Genomic DNA, 22,255 nt, shown 5'->3' with positions numbered 1-22,255 from the left:
GAAATTATAATAGTTATATATATTAAATAAAATATAGTAGTTTTCTATATTATTTATATTTTTTAGAAAAAAAACAGTAAAATATATACTAAATAAAAGTAGAAGCTATAAAACTACTTCAGCTGTCCACATAAGATTTAAAACAACCAATATGGATTAGCATCTCACTAATAAATATTTTTGAAAAATATAATAGTTTTTTATATTAAATAAAAGTAGAAGCTATAAGCTCCTAAGTTATCCATATAAGATTTAAAACAACCAAATTAGTCATCTCATTAATTAACATTTTTGAAAATATAGTAGTTTTCTATATTATTATTTTTTTAGGAAAAGGAAAAGGTAAAATATATAGAAATAAAATATATATGTATAACGTTCCACATCAGCTAGAAAAATTTAGACAATGACTAGGAACCATTATAAATAAGACTAATATGCTTTCAACTAGCAATGACAATTATTATGAAAATTTGACAATGAAAATGACGAGAAAAAATAGAAAGAGAAAACAATTAAAAAAAAAACACAAAGACACAAGTGGTGACGATCAATTAAATATGAAAACACAAAATTAATTCATGATTCTAAAAATGTTTTGTTTGTTTGGTGGTCTAAAAAGTGGTTTAGAATATGCGAGGTCACCAGTTCGATCCGCCTCGCTTGGACGTCGACTTAATTTCATAATTTTTTAATAAGATTTGATTAGTTAACACAACTAATTTTTATATATTTTTTTAAAAAATGTATATCTGAACTAAAAATTATGCCTTAAAAATAATTTATAGTTTTTTTATAAGATAATATTTTATAATTGTCATAATCATATATAAATTTCACTAAAATACATTAAATGAACTTTGTTTGATTCTAATTCCTAACGTCTCTCAAATTTTAAACAACCGTTAGCACGAACATATGTCGGTATCTGTAAATTTTGATTTCGACTCCATTTGCCAACATCTTGAAACATTACTTTTTTTTTTGTATTTTTTCTAGTTCATAAATATTTCTCTACACTTTTGTTTTTTGTTAACATATACAATTTGTAAAAACGTTTTATTTTTCTTTTGAATATAATTTAACATTAAATTCAAAAAAAAAAAAAAAAAACATATACAATTTTTTTAAAAACATATATATTATATATATGCATAAATATCTTTGTATCTGCACCTTTTAAAATATTCAAGAAAAACACATAAATATTTCACCCTGGGCGTTCGGTATAAACCGAAGAAACCAAACCGGACAATCCGAAATTTTCGGTTATCGGGACAAACCGAAGAGAGTAAGTTAAACCGATCGGCGCAATTGTTTCGGGTAATCGGATTTCGGTTCGGTTCGGTTCGGTAATCGGACCGATCGGTTTATTAAAATCTGCAGACATATATAAGCCTAACCCTATACCATTAACCCTAATTTTCTTTCTCTTCTGCTTCACCTCTACCTCCTGCGATTCCGAGAGAGAAATATCAATTCATCTCTTCTATTTCTTAAGGGTAAGCTCTTCTTCTTGGTAATTAATTGATTGATTCTAGGTTTGATTCTTTGCTCTGTAACCTCTTCCTATTTATTGATAATTTCATATCCGATTTGGAGAACTCTAGGGTTTGAGTTTCAACTTTCAAATCAGAGATTATCCATTAATCTTCTGGATTTTTTACTTTGTTGTGTTTGTGTTCTTGTTGTTGTAAGTGCTAAATAGATACATCCATCCTTTATTAAACTTTTCAATTTTCGTTGTTATGAGATCGAAATTGTTGTTTTTTGCTGTTTGATGATTTTAGTTATACTGGTTGATGTAGTTGATTTTCGTGATGGTAGGGAAAAAAATGCATGCCCAAGAACTGTCCATCTTTGCCGTCTCAGCTCAGCTCGCCGTCATAGATCGCCGATGCACATTATCCTTTTTGGAAAACCCTAATGGATCTGTCCATTTGGACTTGTAACTATTGGACTTGTTTTCAGATTGATTTAATTTGTTTTGGGCCGGGTATATGAGGTCCATTGTTATTTTGGTGGGTTGTAAACTTTTTTTTGTAAATTTAGTCCATTATCTTAACTTTTTTGTTTATTCGGTTAGAATTAACCGAATTAGAAAAAATTCGGTTTAAATTCGAAACTGATTTAAAATCTAATAACCGACCCGAACAAACCGAGTACCGATTGACCCGAACCGAATTCAATTTCGGTTTAATTCAGCAGAATTTTTCAAAAACCGAATTTTCTCTAAACCGAATAAACCGACCCGAATAACCCGAACCCGCCGAACGCCCAGGGCGATAAATATTCAAGGAAGGAATTGTCAAATGTTGGTCCACGAGACGGTCGATTAATCGCATCTTTCAGCTTTTTTTTACATAAGCCGTCGTGCGACTAAGATGACGTCATCAATTTTCAGTGACGTACGCAATTACTTGAAAGAGACGAAAAAAAAATCATCTGTGGATAAGCTCACAGTAATTTACTCTTCTCACACATTCATAGTCCACTCACAAGTCAAAGTTTCACGAATTAGCCAGAGGCCCAGAAAACAAGCTTCGCTACACCGAGAAGCACTAGATCACAACCACAAAAAAGGTTTCGTGCAAGATGACGGAAGCAATGACATCATCACCATACTCTGTATGTCGATCAGCCAATAAATAAAAACCACGTGTACATCTAAGCTGGCTGCGCGGTCAACGTTGAAAAAACAAAACGGCTCGGGGTAATATCAACACGTGTCTAAAGGAAGACTACACACGTGTGGTTCATTGAACCTCTCTTCTCTCGCTTTATAAAAGCTCCATAGACCTTTGCTCTCTTCTCCTCGATTTCAATCTTCGAAATAAAACCACAAAAACATCCGATCAAAGGTTTATAATAAAACAAAAACAAAAAATGAAGGCGGAGTTGAATTTACCGGCGGGATTCCGATTTCATCCGACGGATGAAGAGTTAGTTAAGTTCTATCTTTGTCGGAGATGTGCATCGGAGCCGATTAGTGTTCCGGTTGTCGCAGAGATTGATCTTTACAAATTCAATCCATGGGAGCTTCCAGGTTAATAATAATAATAATAATCTCAATCCACACTCGGTTTACCTATCGGTTTACCTATCTGTTTATCAGCTCCGGTTTTTGATTTTTGATTTTGATTTTGCAGAAATGGCGTTGTATGGTGAGAAAGAGTGGTACTTTTTCTCACATAGAGACCGGAAATACCCAAACGGTTCAAGACCAAACCGGGCAGCTGGAACCGGTTATTGGAAAGCTACAGGAGCTGATAAACCGATTGGTAAACCGAAGACGTTAGGGATTAAGAAAGCATTAGTCTTCTACGCGGGGAAAGCTCCTAAAGGGATTAAAACGAATTGGATTATGCACGAGTATCGTCTCGCTAATGTTGATCGATCTGCTTCTTCTACTACCAACAACAAGAAGAACAACTTGCGAGTAAGCTTTTTTTTTTTTATCATGATGAATTGATGATGATGAATTGATGATGATGAATTGATGATGATGATTTGTTGATGTTGCAGCTTGATGATTGGGTTTTATGTCGGATTTACAATAAGAAAGGAACAATGGAGAAGTATTTACCGGCGGAGGAGAAACCGACGGCGATGATGATGATGACTACGTCAGATTCGAGGTGTTCAAGTCACGTGATTTCACCGGACGTCACGTGTTCTGATCATTGGGAAGTTCAGAGCGAGCCTAAGTGGTTTGAGCTCGATGATGCGTTAAACGCGTTTGATGATAATAAGTCCATGTTTGGTGGTGGTGGTGGTGGTGGCTCCATCGAGTTATTGCAGAATGACGCTTTTGTCCCTCAGTTTCCGTACAGTTCCGATTTCGCAGCTCCGTTTCAGGACGACGACTCGCCCGAGGAGCAAAAACCGTTCTTGAACTGGATGAGTTTTGCTCCTCCTCAGGGCTGAATTATGAAAAAATTGAAGCTTTTTCAAGAGTAATCGACGACCACCGCGCCGTGTCGGATTCCTGACCCGGAAAACCAAATCGGGTCATACAATTACGGAATCGGGTTGTTGGATTTCAGAGACTTAACCAACTTAACAGATTCTGCGTAATTGTGGGGTGAATCACACTCTCTCATCAGCAAGTTTCGATTTTTTTTTGGTTTAGTTTCACAAAGTTAGGTACAGAGGAACTGTAAAAGTAAATGTAACCATTATGAATCATATATATATATATATATATATTCATCGTATTCAATGAAGCATGAGCTTGTTTTTCTTATATATATGATGAAGCAATGTACACTTTTTTTCTCCAAGAGAAGTACACAGACTTACGCATGGAGAGAGAGAGAGACAGAGAGACAGAGAGTGGAAGAAGAAGAGGATGATGATGAATTCAAGGGCTACTGTGAGAAGCATTCGAACGAGAAGCCCAAATACCAAACACAAGAAACCAGAAGATGAATAGGATTGCCCAGTAGCGTGCAGGACCATACCTGATTCTAGTGAGCACAACCTGTTTTCAAAGTTTAAGGATTAGTATGACGTAGGAATTACAATTCTATCAGATTGAAGACATTAATTACTCGAGAGATTTTTACTTACAAATCTGAAGAAGATGACTATTGTTAAAGCACAGAGACCACCAAGAAGGATGTGAAGTCCGCTCCTAGCAGTTTTCTGCGTCAATAACAAATTAAAGTACCGTTAAGACTACCAATATACCAGTCAGAGAGACACACGTTTAGTTAGATTGCATACCTTTCCAACACGAGGGGCAATGAGCCAGACCAAAGTAACAGTGAGTAACCCTGTAGCAAGTAGGATCCCGGTACCTTCCACAGCCCATTTAGTTGCACGGCTTTCCATAGGCAAGATATCAAAGTTGACAACACCTAAAGGTTGTTCGGGCATAACCTGAGAAGCCGCAACAGAACTATTGTTGTTGTTGTTGTTGTTCTTCAGGGAATGGGGACCAAACCATGATGATATCTCACTAAGTCGTTGCCTTCGAATGGTAGCAACTTCATCTGAATCTATGGTTGAATCTGTATTCACAGGTAACACAAGGTCTGGTGCCGTGTAATCTCTCAAGGCAATGACCACTTTGTTGAAATCAGCAGTCTTTATATTCTCTGCAGGATGTCCACAGATTTCACACACGGTGGATCCGTGGTTGAGAAACCATTTGAGTGCACAAGCATAGTGTACCAAAGCAAGCTCGTTTTTGCAGGAACATCCAAGCTCAAGCAGTGCATCCTGATGCTGCTGGATTCCCATTTCTATATCATTTGTGCAAATGAAAACTTCCCCATCAGGACTTGTTATTTCGACGAAGCCTGATTCCCCTCCATTGCTTTTGACGACAGAATTCTTCAGCTCAGTCTCTGTAGCTTTGCTAACATCATCAGTGGTTTCTTCTGCATTGCTTTTACGAGCTTCTGGAACCGGAGGAGTAATCCCAAGAAACCCTAAAGCAGCATCTCCTCGTCTGTCAGATTCTGCAGAATGGCATACACGACAAGCTGGTAAACCTGAGTCACTGTCTGTACTGTAACGCGCTTCAGCAGCTGGTTCTTCGTTCTTGACGGGTGGACAATCGTGATCATTGACTCCACAATTTGTTGTCTCCAACTGATTCTCTTTACCCATCAAACCCGAAAAAAAAGAAAAGTTCTATTTCTTCACACAAAGACCAAAGAAATTCACTAGATGAAAATTATACGTTCAACTTATGGACAATAGAAAGGTCTTCCCATTTAGACAAGAGAAAACTCAAGATCCAATAAAACAAAGGACCTCACTAAATCTAGTATTGTACTCTAATATCACGTTGAAAGTGAAACAATCTGTAGAGAGAGATGGTCTACTTTGCATTCTTTCAAACGAGCTCCTGCAGCAGGGAAAACATAAAAAAAGACGTCATAAACATAAAACATCAGATTCTCAACATGAAACTATGAAAGTAGGAACAAGCTTACGGAACATATGACTTTAAACAAACAATATATATATATATATATATATATATTTGTATATATATAAATGAAACCAAAGCTTACATGTAAAAGGGACAATATATAAACTGAAGCAGCTAGATCCTGATATAGTGGTCAAGTAATATAAGGCTTTTATAGTAGGAATGTGAAAAGAATGCATCATATATAATCAATTAGATCATGGATCCACTCAACCTTTCGATGTCAGATCAATAAGATCATGGATCCACTCAACCTTTCGATGTCAGAAGAGTCAAAAAACCTGCTGAGATCAAATCGAAAACAAAAAGAAAGTGAACAAAAGAAATGACAAAAATGATGTCTGAAAACAATAACATCATGTTTCAGGTTGTAACTGAGCAGGAAAGATAGCACCAAAGCCAAACACAAGAAACCACTAGTAAGTGTATAAAAATATACAAATATACATAAGCAGATTAAAAAGCAGCCATTACACTAATTTTTTAACCACAAGCAGATTTTAAGCAGCCATTACACACTACAGCAGCATTAAGCAGCCCTCACTCCAATATTTTTTAACCACAACAAGTTAAGATTAAAGCAGCCATTAATCTAAATTATATTTAACAGAAGCAAAATTAAGCAAACCATTAAATCCTTTTTTTTATAAGCTCTCCACCAAATTCCCACCATTGATTTGAATGAACAGCAACTCAAAATAAAATTAAAAAGGACAAATTTTTTTGTTCTCTCATGAACTCATGGGTCACCGACTAAAAACAGAGAACAAAGTCACGAGATCAAACAAAGACTAAAAAGATCTGTTAAAATGAGAGATCAAACAAGTGCGAATCTGAAGCAAGATTTGAACATTCTGGGTTAATAAAACATTGAATCTAAAAAGGGTTTAGAGTAAACAAACAAACCTCAGGAAAAAAAGTTCTGGAGGAATTGAGAAAAAGTTAGAGACTTTAGAAAACGCAATCTCTCTTCATTATCTGGGTTTGCTCGAATAATGGGGGAATTTTTTCTGGGAAAATGCTCGTATGTATGTATCTGATGAGGAGTTTAAGCGTTCAGATTCGAAAGGAGTTCTTGCCACTACACCAACCTTTCACATGGTGCGGAGAGCTGAGTGGTTTTTAGATTCTTTTTATTTTTTATTTTTTTTTTGCTTCTATACAATAACGTTTTTATTTATAAAGACGAAAGAAATAAAAACTGTCCAGATTTTCACATATTAAAAAAGAGAACCAAAGGAAAAAGATAATGATATAAACTAATAAATTTTGGATTGAATTTTTATTTTTTGTGAATTTATGGTTTAGTTGATTTTGTGGGGAAAAAAATCTTGACTTCATGTAGAAGATATAGCCGTTTTTATTTTTCTTTCTTCAAATAGTTTGGAAAGTGAAAACTGAAAATAAGCAAATTTTATTCTCTTATTAAAACCTTCTATTAAAGAGTTCATATAATCTAGCAAGAATTAAAAGAAAATTTGATTAATTTCCTAAAAATTACAGATCCAAGCATTTATAGATTTTTATTGTGTAAACTAAAATCAAAAACCCTGCTATCCGGATAATATTGTAAATTTAATGACATGTCTCTTTTTGGCTCTTATTTTTTCTTGTTATTTTTTTTTTTTTTTTGCTCTGACATTTAAAAATTATTTTGTTTCTTTCTGTAGATATTTTTTTTTTGTTTCTTTTTCTTTGAAAGAAAATGAGCTGTATTATTTCTTCAATTTTCAGGATATATGAAATATGATAAATTACCACTAAGTGCATTGCAATTGTACTAGCATTAACGCATCAGATCCTTACGTATTTGTGTGTTTAAAGGCTAATAAAACAGTAAGATGATGGATGCCTACCACCACCTATTCCTAAGATATTTTTAGTATTGCACCCAATTATGTTAATTGCACTAGATAAGCCTGCCCAATATCTACGATAGTTAAATGCAAGATTTTAGCAAGTTTTGGCGAAAAAATACCATTGATTCCCCAAACACTTTATTCCGTGTTTGGTGTAACATGTTTTCAAAAATAGAACATGCTAATTCATAAACAGCAACCTTAAGTTTATAGTAAAAAGGTAATTTTTTTCTTTTGATTGAGAAAGAGAAACAATGAGACAATGTAATGTAGGCCAAGGGTCTGGCATTTTAGGCGGTGGGTCTAGAAATACAAGTACTTGAATCGAATATAACACATGGAGCGTATTAATGTTAATAACACAAATCTCATATCAGAAAAACGGAGATGGGTAAATTAAGCCTTTGTATTCTTCTTTAGTGGCTTTTGTATTACCCTAGAACTAACCAGTGTATGTATATATAATCCAAGTTTTTTTCTCTAGCTAACACATTTTGACGCCAATCTCAGTGGCTTTGGTATGGGCACACTCTATACAATTGACACTCTTCACAAACACCAAAGGAAAAAAAAAAAGAAACCAAAAATTAAGGCTAAAAAGACAAAAAAATCTCTTACCCGTGGCTGGCTTTCTAGTGGGTAAGACAAGATTGTAAGTTAAACTCTTCTTCTTGTTAGCAAAATTTGGTGAGAGGTTGATTTGTATTTTTTTTTCTTTCTAGGAGAGATGGAGAGCCATTTGTTGTAGAAGTACTTTCTTTTGAGATGCATTTATAACTCCTTTGCATTCTGCATCCAGTAACACCTCATTCATTATGGCTGCAGCATGCCCTCGTGGTTCATCTGATGCTCTTCTTAGCATAAACACCTGCACACAAACCCAACCCTTTAGATAATCATCATCATCATTTCCAAAAGAAAAACAAGTGTTTATCCCTACCAGCTACTACTACATACAATTTGTGGTTAATGTTTTCAAAACAAGTTTTTCCTGTGTACGATTGGTCTTAAGGTTTTGCCGATTGATGAGAGCGAAAGGATATACCTGACCGTGGTGAGTTATCTCCAAGCAGCCAGGTTGCTGAATAAACGGTTCTCCATCTATTTGAACAGGGAAAGGACTAGAAACATGTATTCTTATGACATTTCCCTGTGCTAACCTCCTAGCCTGAGACAGACCAACCTGTAAGGGACAATCAAAACGTTATAAAGTTATTGAATCAATTCAATTAACTCTTTTAGCCTCACGTTGAATAGAAATGAATGATGGTAATACATTTTTGGGTTTGAAAACGTATCAGAAAAAAGAGTAGGAGCAACTCAAATTGAGACTAGACCTGTAGTTTGCCAAGGTGCCATGCTCCACGGACACATACCACCTCTAGCGTTTTGTCATGCATACACTGAATGGTAAAGTTATCATCGTGTTCATAGTCATTTTGCCAAAGATCCACTCCGCCCATATAGCTTCCAATGTTTAGTACTATTAGACCCTCTGAATCCTGAAAGGAAAAACAAAGTAGACACATCAGTTTCTAAAGACAACAACAATACTGTTAGCCATTTTGATAATGTCTATCCCAAATCCAGAAAATCAAAAGCTATCTCTCCTGCTCAGTTTTTAGCTAATAGTGGTTGGGTTTCGATTTAGCAAAGAACAAAAAGGCACACCATTGAGGACAGTGATACGGACAAATCCTGTAAGGATACATCACACAAGAGAGGGAATGAAGGACTAATTCCATTTGACAAAGATACCTTGGGAATCTCAATGTCTTGTCCATCAACTTCAAGCCAAACTTGCCATGGTAGATCGGCACATGCTCTATCCATGATATCCCTCGCACCTTCTTTAGCATATCGTAATTTATTTACAAACTGCATAAGAAACATGATAAATATATCAGATATATCTTTTATTGAAATAAGTTGCTTATCGGGTTGAGCCACAATTCCGACACCACAAAAGATAATAACACTCAATATATGTTGCAGGTAAAAAGAACACAATAGCAGTACCTGACTACAAAACTTCTCAGGACATTCTTGACGCATCATATGAAATTCATATGCAACTTTGGCGTCGCACCCGATACCTGAACAAAGGAAAGGTCAGCTATTTTTCATGATCCATTACAGGGACCAAAACATAGAATGCTTCAGTAATGTACCTAAGTAATTCATCATATACTTGTGGCCTTCTCTTGCTGGAAATTTTTCTGTGCCGTCTTCTGCAATTTTAACACTCCATCGATCCAACATTGTAACTGCAGCATGATCAATGTCTTGCAAAAACGTTCTTAAACTTCCTTGTCCATCAACTACTGAAATTCCTCTTCCCCACTGCAAAACTCTAGATAGATCATTTCCTGTGCCCAATGGAAGAATTGCAACAGGTGGAGGGGATTCGAAATTGCGCTTCTCGATGGCATCAAGCACCCAAGCAACTGTTCCATCACCCCCACATACCAAAACTCTAAAGTACTTCACTTTGCTATATAGGTCTAAACCAGCGTCTGGCCCTTGACAAGAGCCAAGTTCAAAGACCTGTCATTCACGAAGCAATGATCACTTACTGACATTATACCCAATAGATTCAATATGTTCAAAAGTAAACAATCTTGTAAACGTCATTAACAACACAAGAAGATAAAATTGGAAGGCACTTTAAAAATATCAAAGCCATCACTAGCTACTGACATACTTTGTACAATATCTATAGTGGATTTCTGAAAGAAAAAAGAAGCTTATTTGGTACCTGGACTGGATTCAATAGCATGTTAAGTCTCCTATGAAGAAAAGGACCGAGTTGACCTCCGCTTTTGGCATTAATAAAGACCAAAAGCGGTCTTGCATCTGGGGGCATATCAACCAAGGAAAACTTCTTCATTAGATTAAAAGCAGGAGGTTTATTTTGTTTGTGCCCACCTAAACCATTTTGCAATCCCTTAGCATTAGACATGTCCGAGACCTTCTTTAAGCAATCTATGCTCCGATCTCTGCGTAGTTTCTTCACAACAATCCCATTAACAACAGTTTTCACTGGATTGCTGGCTGAATCCTCCAATAGCTTACCATTCAAAGATTGGCCATTCCCATTTTTTCCCCTGTGGCGCTTTCTTCTCACCTGCCCTCGTATAGATGCCAACTCGTTTCTAATAGTACTCAGTACTCCATCGACACCATTTGCTTCATTGACTTTAACATGTACTGGAGAAAGGATAACCCTTCTGAGAGAGCCAAGATAACAAGCGTCACCAGATTCCTTAGACATAATCATGTGACACTTAACATGTATAAGCCGCTGACACCAAAGACAGTGCCACATTGGTGAAGCTTCAATAAAAGGAATACCACACGGTTCATCACAATAAAAGCAAAAAGCAGTCATATCAGCATTATCATCCATATTAACCCATCGCTCTGACCAATGATGTCGAACATGGTCAGATCCAGCCTGTGCAACACATTTACAGTCTTTCGCAGCAGAGCCAGAGCAATAAAAGTGAGCTGCAACACCGCAAACAGCACAACGGTGGACAGGGATAGTCAATGCTGCCTTGTTAGAAACGTTCTGAGCAGGAACAAGAGAGTAGAGACAAACACAGCAAGTGGATGGTTGAGGACCATAACCATAATCATCAGTCCATTGATGATGAGAAAGTGGAACTCTTAGTCTTTTCCAAACTTTCTTCTTCTCTCTAGCAGCAGCTTTAACCCAATTTAAAGAAGTGTTTTTTTGCCATTTGAGAAATGTGTAGATAACTGCTAGAATCCCAAAAGATCCAGTTACAAGCCATCCAAATATGAAAGGACTGTCAGCACCAGAACTGATCAACCACTGAATCAGAGAAAACCCCACTTCCATCATTGCAACATTCCTATTATTAACTTATGAGCTTTTTAGGCCTTCTTCAAGAAACCTGCAAGAGATGACACCACAAATCAAAAACACCGTAACGATTAATATATTTTCTAAAGCTAAACATGAAACGCAATTTCGTGCCAATTCAACTTTGTTCTGTTCTCAATTCCACATTGAACAGTCTAATCCAGAATTCGTCTATTTAAAACACCAAAAACGAAACGAGATCAAGCAATTAGGAGATACACAGAACAAGTTCATCATAGGAATCGAGATCGAAAAACAAAAAATCGCAGATCTGACGCGAATCCTAACTTAGAAATTCAAAATCCGTACCAGGTGAGAATCGAAATCGAAATCGAATTGAAAAAACGAACGGAGATCAGGAAGGCGGATTGAAAAAAAAAAACCCTAGAATCTCCAAGAACCAGTAAATTATTTATTTCTCCAATATTTTTTTTTTGTGTTCTTTTTTTTCTCCTCCTCAAGAGACAGCGAGAGAGAGGAGAAAAAAGAGAGAGAGAGAGAGAGAGAGAAAGAGAGAGAGGAAACAACACAAACCACTTTTTATAACGAAAGGTGAAAAGCAAAAGGCGGGATTTGGGCTAAAACACGCAACAAAACGTGCCTTTTCCTCGCTGCTGCACCACACTGCTGCAAGTTGCAATACGACGTGCGAGCCACGGGTTCGTCGGCGTTGGCTCTTCTCATGCCATTGTGCTTATTCTATTGATTTTACCATTTTACCCTTTTGGTTAAATCTTGTGACGTCACTTGCATGTTAAACCAACCAATCGCATTACTTTGTTATATATATATATATAAAAAGTCTAATACCACCACATGCATTATTAGATTGTTCACCAAGTCAAAACAAAAAACAAATTTTAATTATTAAGTCAAAAATATTGGTAACTTTTAACATACTATTTTTTAATGACTGACTTTTAGATTTGGTTAGTTTTTGCTTTTAATTATATCTACTTTTTAACAAATTTATTTAATCATTAAGAAAAATAAAGAATCATAATAATGTTGAATTAGTATTAAGCTGCAAAAAAAGAAAGAAAAAATCAACGAGAACCATTATTGGCTATTGTTAATTAAATATATATTAAAAAAAATTTAGAAAATTTCCAGGCCAACTTTATTATTAATTAAAAAAAAAAAGAGCTGATAATTAGTGTAGAAGATATACAATTCGATATCTCCAAAGGAAAAAAAAAAAGGAAAACCCTAGAGATTTAGATATAAGAAATCTCTCTCTCACAGTTACAGAACGCAATAGACAATATTCTCTTTTTTACCTTCGGCGTCAAGTTTTGTTGTTGCTTAAGGCGAAAGCTATCATCATCAGTAATAAAGCCTTAACCCTATTTCTCAATCCTTTATAACCTTTTTCAGTTTTTTTTCTTCTTTTGTTAATCCATTGAATTTTCTTGAATCTCAAAAGCAACCGCATGGAGAACGATGGAGAGAGACCGTACTCTGTTCTAACGAGAGATGAAGTTGAAGAAAAGATGAAGAAACAGATCGATGATATCTCTGGAATTTTCTTGATGTCAAAGTCCGATGCGACCGTACTCCTCATGCGTCTCCGATGGGACTCGCTTTATGTTTCAGATCGTTTGGGGGAAGACAAGGAGAAGCTGTTGACTGAATCAGGTTTGAAATCAGTTGCAGTACTTGATTCGAATCTTGATTCATCATCTGATGATGATGTTGTTGTCTCTTGTGGGATTTGCTCTAAGATTGGTGGTGAGTTTTATGAGTTTTCTGGTGAGGGTAAAGTTGATGATGTTGATGTTGATTTGATCTCCACGCCCTTTTGTGCTCACACGTTCTGCAAAAGTTGCTGGAGCGAGTATCTCGAGAAGTGCTTCTTCTCTGTGGAGGAAAACAAAACTGCGATCCCTTGTCCTCATCGAGGTTGTCGGTCTGTGGTTGGACCGGACACAGTTGAGAAACTGACCTTACGTGATCAAGAGATGTACAAGAAGTATGTTCTGAGATCTTACCGTGAGGAGAACGGTGTATTGAAGATCAAACAGTGTCCTGCACTGAACTGCGATTTCGAGGTTGAGTTTGATCTGGAGAAAGAAGATGACGAGCATAGCTTAAACGTGGTGTGTCTCTGTGGTCATGTCTTCTGTTGGAGATGCAAGCTTGAGTCACACAGACCAGTGACCTGCAACAACGCTAATGATTGGTTGTCTAGAGACTTGAAGAACTTATTAGAAGAATCAAACATATCATCGAGCCTCTCCTGGGTGGACAAGAACACGAAGACTTGCCCTCATTGCTTTCGGCATGTGCAGTTTCGTAGTTTTGGATGGAGCAATATCGTAACTTGTGCCTGCAGGTTAATTTCACCCTAAATTTTGCAATTCGCAAATAAGTTTGATCATACTAATTTGTGTTTTTTTTTTCTTTCTTGATTTTTAGTGGTCAATTCTGTTGGAGGTGTTTGCGGCCAGCTGACGGTCACGTATTTGGAGCCTGTGTTGCTACAAAACTTGAGAGCAGAGCAGGACCAGGGATTTCGTGTTTGGATCTCTGGGATGCGAGTCAGATTTCACTGGCGCTAGCTAAATCCGAGCTAGAAGCTTTCGAACCGACTGAGTTGAAGGAGGAGCAAGACATCAAGGTAATAAGAGAAGGACTCATGCTCATTGTTCAGTGCAGACAGTTTCTTAAATGGATCTGTGTGTACGACTATCTCCACACAGATTGTGATATGGCCAAGAGAGAGTACCTGCGATTCCTGAAAGATCACGCGGCTACCCTTGTCCAGAGTTTCTCAGAGACTGTAAAGAAGGAAGCAGACAGGGCCAAAACTCTTGGTTGCGAGAGGGTCAAGTTATCCACTGACATAAGCAACATTGGGAACTACTTTTACCATTTCGTCAACACTTTGCGAGATGGTTTGGTCGAGGTGAAGGCCAAGTCATACGACAACTATGGTGGTCCTTATTGGTTGTGTGATCGCTGCACTTATGGGAACTCTTGGTTCAGCAAGAAGTGTATCATGTGCGTTGATCCTACTGCAACCAATGTGTCCTGTGATCCTACTGCAGCTAATATGTACTGTGATGATACTGCATCTGATGTGTCCTATGATGATCCTGCATCTAATGCAGACGAGCTAAGTGATTCATCTCTTTATTAGGTTTCTGAAAAGATAAACAAAAGATTTTAGGAGAGAGGAAGAACCTTGCTATTTAAGTTCTTATGATTCTTTTTTTTCTTTCTTTCGTTCTGTTTTAGGAGGTTTTTGTATTGGACTACCAAATTTTAAAGTCGAAATTGATTTTGTTTTTTCTTTCTTAATAGTTGTTCACTGTTACAATGCTTTGTGATAGGCAACGTTTCTTTCTACCTTTATGGCCTCTTATGTTCTCAAACTGCAGAAGAGAAAATGTGGTTCTGTTGTTGTCTTTTATCATGAATTTGCATGACCAGTGGGATCACATCCTCATTAAAGGAAACAGTGGATTCTCTAAAGAGAAACTGAAGGAGACATATGCAGGAAACTGCAGGGGGGAAGTGTTTTAAGATTATATATACGTTCAAGTGCAGAGTTACAGTTTTGCCTAGGGTCTAAACACAGTAATGTAAGTGCCAAGTTTGGTGGATTCTAAATACAGGAAAGCTTGTTGTAGAATGAGTTACAGTGTCAGTACAACGTTTCTTCTACCTTCATGGTTCTTATGTCCTCAGACTCCATGGAAAAAGATGTGATCCTGTAGTTGTGTACTTGTGTTGTTCCATTCCTCGCTCTATACTAGTTTTGTTCTCAAGAACTGAAACCCCTGAAGATACTTGTATCACTGTATAAACCGAATTGGACAAAAGAAAAACAGAACAAGAAGTGACGTGCATCTACATGAGCAATGAGATCACATCATCATTACTCATCAGAATAACACTGATCTTTTTATTTACACGCTCTTGATTAATTTTGGATCATTATAGAGATTAAAATCCCTTTGCCTTTAATTTACACAGTCGAGATACAACCAAAACTGTGTAGGGATTTTCACAATAAGATTTTAAGATGCTTGGTTTATGGAGACAAAGAACTCGCTTTTGGTGCCATGATCTATCCATGTCTTTAAGGTGAAAACATGGCTAATCTTTTTTTTTTTAATGAGATTTATCAGTAAACAGAGATAAATGGAAAGATTCTAAGCTGCTCAAATACGTGGGGGAGCTTCAATGTTTATAAGCAGATTTGAGATCGGCTGATTAGAGATGGTGCAATTTTACTTTTTCTTGTAAGAACGTGTTACAGTATTTGAAGTCTCACCAAATTACAACATTTAGGGGATGTATCAAACTTGGTATTTTAGAAGATTTTGGAGTATTTTTAAATTGTCTGTTATTTAACTGGTGATTTTTAAAAGTCACCTGAAATCCTATGTTATTGGATATGAAATTGATAAAAATATCACCTCAAATCTACTGTTATAATCTCTTGTTATTCAATCAATAATTTATAAATCTCACCTCAAATCTACTGTTATTCAAAAAATCACAATTTTTTATAAAAAATCTATTGAATGTGATTCTAGGAGACTTTTCTAACATTTTTAGTTAAAAAATATGACTTATATCACACATTTGAAGGAGCAAATATGACTTAGTTAAAAAAGTGATGTAAGTGATTTTGCTCCTTTAAGAGCATTCCCATCCCACATACTGTGGGGATGGATATCAGAAAATAATAATAATAAAAAATAAAAATAAGGAGAGAGAAGATTAAATCTTCATATCAAATGTCTCTGCAGAGACACTCAAGAGATGGGGATGAGAAAAAAACGTCCAGCTGTCTTCTTTTTACTGGTCATAGACAATAAATTTAATTAAATAATAAAATAATATATATATATATATTAGAAAAAAAACTTTGAGACACTCCAAACTAAGATGACCAATGGATTTGCTCTAAAGGTGAAGGAGATTTTACTTCACTTACATCATACCTTTGAAGGAGCAAATATCAATTACATAAAAAAAAAAAAAGTGTGATATTTTTTTAAAAAAATATCAAAATCACCTAAAATTCAATAATCAAATCTCAACAAATCTTAAAATCCAAATCTCACCAAATCCTAAAATCCCAAATTTAATAACCAAATCTCTTAAAATTATACTCAAATTTCTCAAAATTCCAAAATATTAAAATCCCATAAATCTCCTAAAATACCAAGTTCAATACATCCCCTTTACTTTAGAGGTTTAATTTTTTTATAGGAGCAAAATTTTAATTTGTATATATCACAATTAAATTTGTATCCAATGGGCCTAACTTCTATTTAAAAAAGGAAAAAAAGCTGAATTATAAGACGGTTTAGCAAAAACAGAGTACTTTTGGTAGTTTTACAATTCGATATATCTTATATAATATGAGAAGGTTTTTCTCAACTTTTGCTAAGGAGATGACATTTGGCTTACTATATTTCTGACACCTGTATTTTTTTGTTTGGACATAATTAACTATGAAAAATACTTAGGTTCACCCCTTAGCAAAAGTTGAACCTTTGGGGTGAATCTTTGTATTCACCTCCTCCTCTTTCAACCAATCAGATTGTTCTATCTAATATTTTATTTAAAAATATATCAAAACTAAGCAAAACAAATTAAGGAAACAAATTCTGTATACTTTTATTTAAGGAAAGTTAAATATTGACTTGGTTTAGATTTTACAATTAAACGAGGTTATATATCGGTTTGAGTTTATAAATGACAATTAGGGTTTAGATTTTAAAAGTAAAACAAAATTATGTCGGTTTGGGTTTACAAATGAGGTGGTTAGGATTTAGATTTTACAATTAGAATAAAATTATATGTCGGTTTGGGTTTACAAATGAGATGGATAGGGTTTAGATTTTACAATTAGAACAAAATTATATGTCGGTTTGGGTTTACAAATGAGATGGTTAGGATTTATAGTTTATAATTAGAACAAAATTATTCTGAAATTCCTAATATGAAAACTTCTAAATTTTATGTAATTCAAAAATACCATAACGTTTGAAATAATTAGTGAGAATAGAACAAAATAATTATAGATAGATCAAAACCATCTCATATTCTTACGTAATTTTCCAGAAAGTAAGCTCAAAATTTTAATTTTATATAAACAATTTTCTTAAGAAAAATTTAACTAATTTACTTAAATAATACCTACCTACCATCTTACTTAAATTTGATTCCGTTTGTGTCCGTAAAAATTATAGAAGATTCAAACACAGAAATTAAACCCAAGAATTCAAACCTATAAATTTAATTAAATGTTGGTATATAGTTCCAAGATGAAACCAACGACTGACTGATATAAGGTGGCTTTAGATTCTTGGGAGTTGCATATGTTTCTAATTAAAGAATGAAGAAAATGTAGATAGGTTTTTTTTTTTTTTTGGTTTTATGGATCTGTAGTTAATTAGGTCTACACTATAGTTAATGGACAATACTTGGGTTCACCCCTAGGGGTGAACCTATTCATTCACCTCCTTATAAAATAAGGAAATAAAATATGTATACATTATTACAAAATTTAAAATTTAAACCGTTCTTTTATAAATCCAAACCGACATATAATTTCATTCTAATTGTAAAATCTAAACCCTAACCATCTCATTTGTAAACCCAAACCGACATATAATTTCGTTCTAATTGTAAAATCTAAACCCTAACATCTCATTTGTAAACCCAAACCGACATAATTATGAACATAATCAGTTATATTTTGATTTGAAATCATACCATCTTTTATGCATTGCCTTATACCCACTATTTTCCTCAATTTTCATTTTTGTTTATATTATTTCTCATTTTAAAACTTATTATTTTGAAATACTTGTGAATCTATGATCATTAATATTTGATTTCAATCCCTTTGCCTTCTTAAAGGCTCAAATATTTTTATAAAGTTTAGTTTTCTAAAAACAACCTATTACCATACAAACACATCCTCTTTCAGACTATTGTGAAAACTAAAACATTTACTTTCTATTCTATCATCGATTCAATCTCCAACGAACAACAAAACACCCGTAACAATATTATCGTTGTTCGGATCATCCATTTTCGGGAAGTTCCTAACTTTAGAAGAAATATTGTCTTATTAATTCTTGAATATTTTTTCCAAAAATATAAATTATTTTCTCTATTGTTCATCTTTTGATGATTGACGCAATCATTTTAAGATATTTATAAAATAAAATAAATAATGTCATGTGTATTTGATTTTAAAAGAATTTTAATATATAATGATGTTAGGCGACAGGCGTCATATTCTTAGAGTAAGAGTTGAAAGAAATCTTACTATATTATATCATCTAATAATAAAGTAAAGTTTTCACTTGAAAAGCTGCAAAAGATTGTCATTTGATGTTCTCTTCTTTCACAAGTGTCATTTTGTTTCTTTTAATTTTTAGTGTAACAAATTTATTCAACTGAATTTACATAATAAAATTTTTGCTTAACAAATAATTTGATGATTAAATAGTTTAAGGATATATGATTATAATATATATATTTGGGTTGTATAGGATAATGTCGAGTAATAATTGGCTGTTTTATTTTCACACTTTAATATAAATAATTCACATGATCTTGATATTATATTATTTTATTTCATTTTCAATCCATTTAAATTAAACTAAAGTATATTTTAATATATAATATCTAAATAACTAAATGAGAATTGAATATATTATTTTCATAAAGAGATAACGGTATATATTTCTGTTTAAAGAGAGAAGTGAATATATATTTAAATTCATGATTTGATTAGCTAAGATGCCCGTTCATAGATCTATATTTATAATATATAACTTTTGAATATATATAAAACAATAGACAATTTTAGTTATTAATTCACAATAATGTATTTTTATAAACCTTACACTTTTTTATTAAATTTTCTATTACGTCTCATCAATCCCATATGTTGTACTAATTAACTTTCATTTTCGTAACTCTCATAATATTTATAGTAATGCAATGAATGATTAATAATAGTATTTAGAAATATTACAAATAGAAAAATATATTAATATGTAATGAATGCATATCTATAACTTTCACAAATTTTATGTGACTCCTATAACAATAAAATATTCCCTCTGTTTTAATTTAGTTGTCGTTTTAGGTTTTCAATGAAAATGCTCTCTTTCTATGATGGGCCATGTAAAGTGATCTCTCTCTGGGATATGATATGGTTCATTTTGAGACAGATTATCAAGAGATTTTTAAGTGTCATAGATGAGTCAAAAGATTGGCCAGCGTTTACTTCGGAATTAGATTCTTTTCAGTCTTATCAAAGGAGGTTTTCTATATTTTGTATTGGATGTATACCTAGATTGAACAATGTCTGTGTTGTCCGTCTTGCAAAAGCGGCTCAAACACGATGATCTTTCTTTTCCTATGTAAATTCCCAGGTTCCAGAATGGTTAGCTCGCCAGGCTATCCTATTTGAACCGACTTAATAAGATATGGTGTTTTGAGGTAAAAAAAAAAGATGTCGATGATAAAAAAAATTAGAAAAAAATATCTAAAAACAATGTAAACTAAATCCGTGCGTAGCACGGAATGACTACTAGTATATATATATTCTCCATAGGCGAGTAAAAAAAGTAAAGAAAACCCTAAAAAGTCGAAGCTGCAGATCATCTAGAGACGATTAGAGAGAAAGCAAAAAATTAAGCGAAGAACGATAACTCTGATCACCTTCGATTCTTTTGTTGATTGAGGCGCAAGCTACCACCAGTAAGCCTTTCAACTCTATTCCTCTTTACAAATTTATGCATCTCTCTTTGTTAAGTCACTGATTTGTGTTTCTCATAATTTTTTTGTCAACAGGCAAAAAGCATGGAGAAGGATCAAAAGAGTCCGTATCATGTTCTGAGGAAAGATGAAGTTAGGGAAAAGATGACGAAACAGATCGATGATATTTCTGGAGTTTTCTCGATATCAGAATCCGATGCTATCGTACTTCTCAAGCATCACCGATGGGACTCGATGAAGGTTTCAGATTGTTTGGTTGAAAACAAGGAGAAAGCTTTGTGGGAATCAGGTTTGAGATCAGTTGACCCTGATCCCAATGGAGAATTATCTCATGTTCTCTGTGGGGTTTGCTTCAAGACTCCGAATGAGGTTGATGGTGATCTAGTCTCCACGCCCTTTTGTTCTCACAAGTTTTGTACAGCTTGTTGGGGAAACTATCTTAAGAAGTTTTACTATCCTGCTGAGAAAAACAACCAAACTGCTATCTCTTGTCCTCGTCAAGCTTGTCAAGCTGCTGTTGGACCGGACACCATTGAGAAACTACCCGTACCTGATCAACATATGTACAAGAAGTATATTATAAAATCTTACCGTGAGGGAAACAAGGTATTGGATATCAAAAAGTGTCCTGCATGGGCTTGCAGATACCTCATTGCGTTTCAGAAGGAGAACAATGATGGTGATGGTGAGGAAGATTGTAGCTTAAACGTGGTGTGTCTCTGTGGTCATATCTTCTGCTGGAGATGCATGCTTGATTCACACAGATCAGTGACCTGCAACAACGCTTCTGATTGGTTGTGTAAAGATTTGAAGATCTTATCGAAGATATCAGATGATAAGTCATCGAAGCTCTCCTCGATTCCAAAAAGGAAAAATGTGGTTCTCTCTCCCTCCAGAATAACCATCACAAAGACTTGCTGCCCTCATTGTTATCGTTCTGTGGACCTGTATGGTGAACAGTACTCCCTGTTCGTGACTTGTACCTGCGGGTAAAAACTTCTATTTTCCTAATCGCAGTTAATTAGATTTCTCTGTTTTGAAGTATTTATCATACTAATCTGTGTTTTTTTGTTTTTTGTTTTTATTAGTGGTCGTTTCTGCTGGAGGTGTATGGACTCAGAGGAAGAACACAAAACGGCATCAAGATTATATAATTTCTGTAATTTACAGAGGGCAGTCCAGAGAGAAGCAGAAGGGGATGATTCTTGTGTGGAACACTGGAAGTCGTGTGAGGTTTTAGTGGAGAAAGCTAAATCCGATCTAAAAGATTTTGAGGAATCTATCATCGAGAAACCGAGTTACTTGACCGAGAAAGACATTACGATTATAAGAGAAGGGCTAATGCTGGTTCTTCAATGTAGGCAAGTCATTCAGTGGAGCTGTGTGTACGATTACTACCACGCGGAGTATGAGACCTCTAAGAGGGAGTACCTACGATTCTTGCAAGCTAACGCGACCTCAGTTGTCGACAGTTAATCAAATACTCTAAAGGAGGAAAAAGAAAGAGCCTTGTCAGATACTTCTGAAGAGTTTTGTTGCGTGAAGCATAAGGTATCTGTGGAGACAAGCGACCTTGGTAACTATTTTTATCATTTCATCAAGACTTTACAAGAGGGTTTGGACGATGTGAAGGTGAAGGCCTACGACGACTATGGTGGTCTTTTTTGGTTCTGCGATCGCTGCACTTATGGGAACACTTGGTTCCATAAGAAGTGTCAAGTGTGTTGTGACGATTCCGCAGCTCCTCCGGAGCTAAGTGATCATTTATCTTTTGGAGATGTAATGAACTAA

The 22,255-nt window shown here is 34.9% G+C and overlaps 4 protein-coding genes, 1 long non-coding RNA gene and 1 pseudogene across 8 annotated transcripts; 4 read left to right on the top strand and 2 right to left on the bottom strand.

The window, feature by feature from the left end:
• LOC104741758 (NAC domain-containing protein 102-like) lies at positions 2,797-4,217 on the top strand. The gene is made up of 3 exons (XM_010462676.1): positions 2,797-3,046; positions 3,150-3,439; positions 3,526-4,217. Exons 1-3 carry the CDS (start codon positions 2,887-2,889, stop codon positions 3,925-3,927), a joined length of 852 nt encoding a protein of 283 aa, XP_010460978.1. The 5' UTR covers positions 2,797-2,886; the 3' UTR covers positions 3,928-4,217.
• Positions 4,218-7,125, bottom strand: LOC104741768. 4 transcript variants are annotated; one of them, XM_010462693.2, is made up of 6 exons: positions 6,854-7,125; positions 6,162-6,228; positions 6,030-6,068; positions 4,729-5,860; positions 4,573-4,647; positions 4,218-4,483 (listed from the first exon to the last, which is right to left on the bottom strand). In XM_010462693.2, the coding sequence occupies exons 4-6, from the start codon at positions 5,617-5,619 to the stop codon at positions 4,364-4,366; spliced, it is 1,086 nt and encodes a 361-aa protein (XP_010460995.1). In that variant the 5' UTR covers positions 5,620-5,860; positions 6,030-6,068; positions 6,162-6,228; positions 6,854-7,125; the 3' UTR covers positions 4,218-4,363. The 4 variants fall into 4 exon arrangements, with proteins under 4 accessions (XP_010460995.1, XP_010460987.1, XP_019093977.1 ...); XM_010462685.2 differs by lacking the exon at positions 6,030-6,068 and having other exon boundaries at positions 6,162-6,231; XM_019238432.1 differs by lacking the exon at positions 6,030-6,068.
• Positions 6,238-6,805, top strand: LOC109129704. Its single transcript, XR_002036031.1, has 2 exons — positions 6,238-6,366; positions 6,445-6,805. It is a non-coding gene; the product is annotated as an uncharacterized LOC109129704 (long non-coding RNA).
• On the bottom strand, positions 8,180-12,142 carry LOC104741733 (diacylglycerol kinase 2-like). The gene is made up of 8 exons (XM_010462648.2): positions 12,008-12,142; positions 10,565-11,729; positions 9,978-10,353; positions 9,826-9,902; positions 9,565-9,684; positions 9,144-9,308; positions 8,852-8,989; positions 8,180-8,674 (listed from the first exon to the last, which is right to left on the bottom strand). Exons 2-8 carry the CDS (start codon positions 11,675-11,677, stop codon positions 8,525-8,527), a joined length of 2,139 nt encoding a protein of 712 aa, XP_010460950.1. The 5' UTR covers positions 11,678-11,729; positions 12,008-12,142; the 3' UTR covers positions 8,180-8,524.
• LOC104741742 (probable E3 ubiquitin-protein ligase ARI15) lies at positions 12,663-15,973 on the top strand. The gene is made up of 3 exons (XM_010462659.1): positions 12,663-13,027; positions 13,125-14,033; positions 14,117-15,973. Exons 2-3 carry the CDS (start codon positions 13,132-13,134, stop codon positions 14,838-14,840), a joined length of 1,626 nt encoding a protein of 541 aa, XP_010460961.1. The 5' UTR covers positions 12,663-13,027; positions 13,125-13,131; the 3' UTR covers positions 14,841-15,973.
• On the top strand, positions 20,549-22,255 carry LOC104757327 (annotated as a pseudogene).

This window comes from Camelina sativa, chromosome 2, assembly GCF_000633955.1.
Source record: "Camelina sativa cultivar DH55 chromosome 2, Cs, whole genome shotgun sequence".
Classification (NCBI taxonomy): domain Eukaryota; kingdom Viridiplantae; phylum Streptophyta; class Magnoliopsida; order Brassicales; family Brassicaceae; genus Camelina; species Camelina sativa.
The sequence above is the reverse complement of the archived record's forward strand: the minus strand, read 5'-3'. Positions and strand labels throughout refer to the sequence as shown.